Source organism: Silurus meridionalis, chromosome 16 (genome assembly GCF_014805685.1).
Source record: "Silurus meridionalis isolate SWU-2019-XX chromosome 16, ASM1480568v1, whole genome shotgun sequence".
NCBI lineage: Eukaryota > Metazoa > Chordata > Actinopteri > Siluriformes > Siluridae > Silurus > Silurus meridionalis.
Window position 1 is genome coordinate 14,942,103 of NC_060899.1, and position 7,351 is coordinate 14,949,453.

At 43.2% G+C, this 7,351-nt stretch overlaps 1 protein-coding gene across 1 annotated transcript in view; it reads left to right on the top strand.

Annotated features, from left to right (window-relative positions):
* prdm5 (PR domain containing 5) overlaps positions 1 to 7,351 on the top strand; it is a 46,317-nt gene that overhangs the window by 32,711 nt on the left and 6,255 nt on the right. The window contains exon 14 of the mRNA XM_046870156.1: positions 5,461 to 5,546. Within this exon, the coding sequence (XP_046726112.1) occupies positions 5,461 to 5,546 (86 nt within the window). The remainder of the gene's footprint in view (positions 1 to 5,460; positions 5,547 to 7,351) is intronic.

Here is a 7,351-nt window from a genome sequence, read left to right on the forward strand (position 1 = left end):
CTCAAGGCTCCCCATAGCCCTCCATACAACCGTGAAAAAAAGGGGCTTGTGGGTAAAGCTTGCGACAGGGGACACCCATATGTACACACACACATACACATTCTCACTGGGGGTGCCGAATGGATCGATTGGCTAGGGCTTCTCTGGAGCCGATCTGGACCGCCAGGGCTAAAGGTAAGCTTTGGAGGCACCCAGGGGTCACACACGTACGGTGTCCCCTTACAGAGCATGCTAAATCAATTAGCCCCTCTTTTTCCTCACACACCCACCAGTCCCGATGCTTATCCTCTTGCGACTAGGCTAAATAAGAATCCGCTTATAACAGCATGTGTCTGAAATCATCGGACTCCGGTCACGGCGTAATCATAGGCCAGAGTTCTAAACTGTCTGGAGCACCGCCTTTCAGAGGGGTGCATTATCATTCGGAGACTTTAGCCACGTGCATCCATCAGTCATGTGTAAAAGAGTCTACAATAAAGACATTGTCAATATTGCTGCGTATTGTATGACCAATTAAAAGTACCTCTGAATGGTTTTCCTTAGCTTGTGCATGTTTCTCAACAGAGGGTCAAGCTTTGGTTCCAAAAGAAGAGCCGATAGGAACTATTCAGATATCCCATGGAGACTGGTTCAGACCGGTTCCTGAACTAATATAACCATGCTGTACAAACTTGTCCAGCAGAAAATCATGTCCTAGGAGATGGAGGACAATCACACCACATTCAAAGTCACATTTTGTGTCTTCTTTACCTTTTTAATGACGGTACAACAAATACACCCCAAATCAGAAAACCCAAAAGCTTTTTACAACCAATCTTAAGCCTGTCCAATCGTTGAAATGAGAATCTAAGATTTTTTGGCTTGACCTGCTACAGTTTTACAAGCTTCATAAAACTCCTCCACAGTCCCAGAATTCACTGCTGTGCTGGGTCTTTGCTGGCGTGACCCTCTAATGCCTTCCACAGAGCTTCTCCAGGTTTCAGAGATGAGTTTTAACCCGATCCTTAGTGTTTGTGCGTGTTTGTGTGAGTAAATTGGTTTGCTTGTCAATTTGTGTGTCTTCCTTTTGAAGAATAAGATCGTCAAAGGGCAGCCGAGGCCTTCCGAAGAAACTATACAGCTCGAGGCGAAAATCAAGGTTGAGGGGAAGATGTGGAGGTGGCGTAGGTGTTTGGAAGCGGAGATCAAAGGATATGTATTTGTTGGTCTTGAAGATTATGGAAAATAGAGACATAAAGGCAGAAAGATGAAAATGTACTTTGGATTGAAAAATATCTGCTTCTGCAGTTGCATTTCATCTTCATTGGTTCAAAGCTCCAAACTGGAGTAGATCTTGTTTTTTTTTTTTTTATTTAAGAATATTTTATTGATCCCACAGGCAAATTGTTATTTATTTGCATATTCAGGTTGGTGTGAACAAACTCTAGTGTCCTGCACAGACTCCTGACCTCCCCAACACCTCTGAACTCGTTTGGAATGAAATAGAGATGGAGTCTCCCCAGCCCTTTTTAACGCTAGTACCTGAATGATCAGTAATCCTGGAAACATAAAACTTACTGGAAAGCCTTCTCGGAAGAGTGGAGCTTAATATAAAAGCAAAATTTGAATAAATCTGCATTTAAATGGTTAACACTTGTGGAGAGCCAGAAGTGGACAAACCAATGTATCCTATCCACAAGTGCATATCTAAGTACATGCTATTTGTCGGTGCCTTACACTTTTAACTTGCTTAGGGCCTCAGGGTCCAGCTTACACTAATTACACTCTTATATAGGCATGTGATTATGTTCCAGGTAACTGATACAGCGGTGCTGTTATTGAGAGCGATTTTCGAATCAATAAGCAAGGGCGTGCTGGGTTAAACTACCCATCATACACGGCTGGCAATTTCAGGCGAGATCCTCCTTGGGGGCAGCGTTCCGCTTAATGAGGATCTTACCCTGTTAATTCCCCCTGAAGCCGAGCTAATTAACCTTATTACTCACAGGACAAAAAATATCCACCAGTCTCGCACTGTGTCTAATGAAACAACACGTGTTTTTCTTTCTGTTCGACAATTAGTCCCTTTAGTGGTTACACCAGCAACATGAATTGGAAATTAGATGGCTGTACAGTCAGCACACACACACATATATATATACACACATATACACACAGCTGGCATCTCTCTAAAGCCTGCATCTTATTAAGTTAGGCATCGCCATTTCGTGTTTCCTTGAGGAGCTGTCCCAGTTGCCAGGCGCATTACTTATTCCAAAGGGAGCCATTCTCCAGCCAGCAAACCCCTTATTTCATTAGCCCAGAAGAAAGCACTGAAATTGGAATAAGGTTTTGTTTCATAAGCCTGAGATCCTCTTGGTTTCCGAGCGGTGAGGGAAACGTTCTTCGAGAGAGTTTTTCCAGTCCAAAAGCAGTTTCAGACAGCGGTGATGTCAGCTGGAGTCGCGATCGATCATCAGGTCTTTATAGCTCACAAATAGCAGAGAATTTAGGTGCCAAACGTGCTAACATTGTTTAGAATTAATGCAGGCTAGTAGCCAAACAATATTATGTCAATACATGGCGTGTGTAGTAATGCTAATCGGTTCTTTTGCGTTTCAGCTGCTAGTTGGTTTACTAGCTAAATTGATTTTTTTTGTGTTCGTTTTTTGTTTGGAAAAAATTAGAAAATGTTTTTAATGTAATTTAATTTAAAATGTATAGTTTCTTGCTATCTTATTTTTTGATTTTGAGTTATTTGGGTAGGTCTGTGGTAGAACCCTAAATATTCAAAAGCTACTATTTTGCCGAGTTCCTCCAGTGTACATGTTCATGCGAATTTTGTTTGGAAAATTATCTTTTTTTTTTATTTGGGTTTGTGGTTCTCTTGAACAAGCTGGATGTAAAATAACTGATCAAACATCAGTGCAAAATCCATTAGTGGCCTTATCCAGCATTCCTACTTCATCCTGAGAAGTTTGAGAATTTCGTAAAGCAACCAGGAAATCGCATTAAATGGCATGTCCTCTTCTTACAATGTAATGTGCACAAAATCTTCAGACACTCATTACATAACAACTCTTTCCCCGCCCCCATTCTGCTTTGCCAAACCCTGCCTTGCCCCACCCCATATTCTACTAGATTGTCTGCGATCTCTGAATATGTTCCTCTGGTTTATGTCATATTATTTATCATTTGCTCAAACAGCACCAACGTGGATATTTCGTCCCAAGAAAACACCACCAATGAGATTTACATTTCAGGGTTATTAGGGTTCAGGATTGTACCTATTGAGCACTTTTGGTGATCATGGATCATATTTGTTTTTGCTAAATTTTGATGCCGACTTTTGTCTACACAGACCCTGTAGCCTCAGGGATTTTTTTCTTTTAATAAAACCAAAACAAAGCTTGTTAAGTTCAACCCCTATTAGACTTAAAGAGTAGCAGGAGAGCTTGTAATAATAAGCTGTTCTTCTGGTCTCAAACCATGGGACTATCACTCACGAATCATTTATATCAGGATTCATTTTAACAGCAGTAACATTACAGAAAGCTACAAAACTTTGATAACAATTTAGTAAAACGTCACAATTCTGTGGTTCCTTTCCGCTGAATTTAAGCGATTCTGCGTTTTTATGCATCGGCATTCAAGCGCATGAGAGTACGTCAAATCTTTTCCGACAAACGTCCTTCGACGGAGTTCCAGCGTTCCCGCTGTTTTATGGAGCGAGACGTATTTCAATTTCAGATTTTTCTCAGATCAGGTTCAGCAGCAGACATGAATCGTTAATCACAAATGTGTGCTACCATTTGCGCTAGGCAAACCCGCTCTGCCAAAAAAAACTTTGCAGCATGATGATGGTTGGGCATTTGAGCCGAGCCGCTGACCTCCAATCAGACTCGCTCCCTCAGCTATCAGCCGCCTGAATCAGCCCGGTTTTAAATCGGATCCACGTGTCCGGCTCTACGGTGATTGACGGCTTGTCACTGCCTGTTTGCAGCTTTATTGCGAGAGGTCAGATAGCATCTCTGACAGTCAAAGCAGTGGGGCTTTAATGTGCAGGAGGAAGGGAGGGGCCTGTGTGAGCCCGCCCACTGTGGGTCAGGAGATCTGGAAGATAAGGGGAAAGGGAGTTGAATAGTATGATGGATGGAGAGTGTGTGTTGTTTTGGTGGGGGAATTGACTGAAGTTGTTATAATGCAGCTTTGGAGGATGTTGCGCAACACTAAACCTAGCAATAAACAGATGAAATTGAGAGTGTTCCTTGACAAGTGGAATAAAACACTTCAGGATGAGCAGTTTTTGGAAACAGCACATCATCCTATAGACTTTTGCATGTACTTTTCTCCACATATTATATACTCAAGACTGATCTCCAGACTTTTGTTTCTTGGCTCAGTTCGGCTTTCTAGAACACCCTAACCCTAACCCACAAAGTCTGTGTGATGTCATACGGATGGAATCACAAACATTATCTTCAGAAAGATCAAGGCTCAACTTATACTGATTCCTGCATGATACTGCACTGTGCTTTCTCAGTCTCAATAAGTTCTTGCCAGAGGAAGAATAACAATTTAGTTTTGAGGGCATTTGACATACAGAAGCCACACTTCCTTGACTGAGACTGACAGTAACACAAGCCACACCTCCTTTACTGAGAATGACACAGGCTCCTTTTATTGAAATTGTCTTGAACACAAACCATGCTTGAGATTGATAGGAACACAAGCCACACCTCCTTTTTGAATTAACATGAACATAAGCCACACCCCCTTTTTTAATTGAAAGGAGCACAAGCACCGCATTGATTTATTTAACAGAAACACAAGCCACACCCCTTTTTTATAATGAACAGGAACACAAGCCACACCCCTTCTATAATTAACAGGAACACAAGCCACACCTACTTTTTTAATTAACATGAACACAAGCCACACCCCTTTTTATAATTAACAGGAACACAAGCCACACCTCTTTAAATGAGACCGATAGAAACACAGGCCACACCTCCTTTATTTAATTAACAGGAATATAAGACATGCCTTCTTTACTGAGTCTGACAGGGACAGAAGCCACACCTCCTTTATTGACAGTGACAAACACAAATGATACCTCCTTTAGTGAGACTGAATAACACAAGCCACACCTCCTTTACTAAAATGGACAGGAGCACAAGCCATGCCACCTTCACTGAGGCTGAAACACACAGAGGCCACACCTCCTTTACATAATCTATGCCATTTTTGCTGGGTATGACAGGTCCTAAAGACACACCCCCTTCAGTCAGGCATGGCATGCACAGACGCCACGTCTCCTTCACCAGGACACACACAGTGCCCATCTGTGGGCTCAGACACAGTGACACCCTTGCTTGATAGCTGTATTTAGCAAAGGTGTGTTGTATCATGATGGCCAGTATGATGATTGTAATAATGATGATTGCATGTGTGTGTGTGTGTGTGTGTTTGTGTGTTTAGGTGAACGCCCTTACCAGTGCCCGTACTGTGACAAGGCCTTCAGCAAGAATGATGGGCTGAAGATGCATATACGTACACACACTCGGGTAAGACCATACACGACTCCAAGATTAAGTTTATACACGTTATACAAGTTTATTAACCGGTTTTGGCTGGTTAGTTGAGTTACGTAGAGCATGATGCGAATAATGCTAAGGTCCTGGGTTCGATCCCTATATGGGCTCTTCTTTATGGGGAAGTGGTAGCTCAGCTCAGTAGACTCTGGTTTACTGATCAAAGGTTGGGGGTTCATGCCCTTGTATTGCCAAGTTAGTCTATGAAAAAGGCCCTTAACCTTCTGTGCTCCAGGGGCGCTGTATCACGACTGACCCTCTGCACTGACCCCAGCTCTTGGGCCCTTATGCAAGGCCCTTAATCCTCTGTGCTCCAGGTGCACTGTATCATGGCTAACCCTGTGCTCTTACTCCAACTCCTGGGCCCTTGTGCAAGTCCCTGTGCTTCAGGGGCACTTTATCATGGCAGACCCAGCGCCCTGACCCCAGCCTGCTAAAGTCGCTAAGATATCTGAAGAAATAATTTCACTCGGCTGTAATGTACATGTGAGAAGTAAAAAGCTTCTTTCTTTGGGGAAGTGGTAGCTCATTGGTTAAGGCTCTCAGTTACTGATTGTCATGTTGGAAGTTCAAGACCCGATATTGCCAAGCTGCCACTCTTGTGGCCTTAGAGCAAGGTCTCTAACCCTCTGACCTCCAGAGGCAGTCTGACCGTAGCTTCATAATGTCGCTGGTATAAGAAGAAATAATCTTATTCTGCTGTGATGTACAATTGACATGTAAAAAGCCCCTTTACCCCTTTTGCCCTGTTATTTTACCCTTTTATTTTACATACATTGAATCTGAAGCATTTCGACGTTTTTGCATATACCCCAGTTCTTACCAGTTAATTATACTCTTTTCTTCTGAGTTCCTCAGTGAGTGGGAGGGAAAGTGAGGAATTCGTGCATGAGATTTGTACTCAAGTGTGTGTTGGACCGGACCTTGAAGCACATCATACAGCAGTAGTGTTATAAACCGGCTTCCCTGGCAGATGTTTTTGAGCTCCCCAGCAACTGGCTGGTCGGTAAATGCTTCTCTACCACAAAATAAGGCTCCTCGGAGTGGCTCTCCCACAACAAATTCACTTATTCCACCAGCTGTGCTTTATACATAGAAAAGCCACTGTTTTCTGAGTGTGTGCATGTGTGTGTCGGTGTGACTGAGTGTGTGCGTGCGTGCCTGAATCTGTCTCTACAGTATGTTTGAAGCTCGTCCAGCCGGTTGATAGGACTTTTCTACATTCTCTCAGACCGCTGCGCTTCAGTAAACGGATATGTACCAGAGCTTTGACTAAGCAAACAAATTTACACTCTTGCGTGTAAGCAGGACATCATGATCCGTTCTGGCATGCTGACTGGGTGATCGGTGAAGGGAAGGCGAGGACATGCAGGTAGCTTGAAACGAAGAAAGAGGCATTTGGATCCAAAAGGACAAAAACCATGATACCCCCACGTTACACAGTACACTTAATGTGTGGTCGAGGGTATCAACATGGGATGGGCTTGAAATGGAATAACCTTGAGTCATTCCTCTAGCACTGACATTGGCAGGTTATTGGACGCAACATCTAGCATCTAGGTGTGCTTTCTACATGGATTCTGCATTAGTGTACCTTTTGCAGACGTGACTGAATTGCCACACAGACCTTTCCATTCCATTCTAAGGATACTCGATATGGTTGAGATCTCGACTGTACAAGCCATGGACATGGTGAAGGGTTCTCATCAGGATCCCATCAGGTTCTCTGATGCTTGCTAGTGCTTGCTTGCCAACAAAAAAACAGACCCCCACCTACT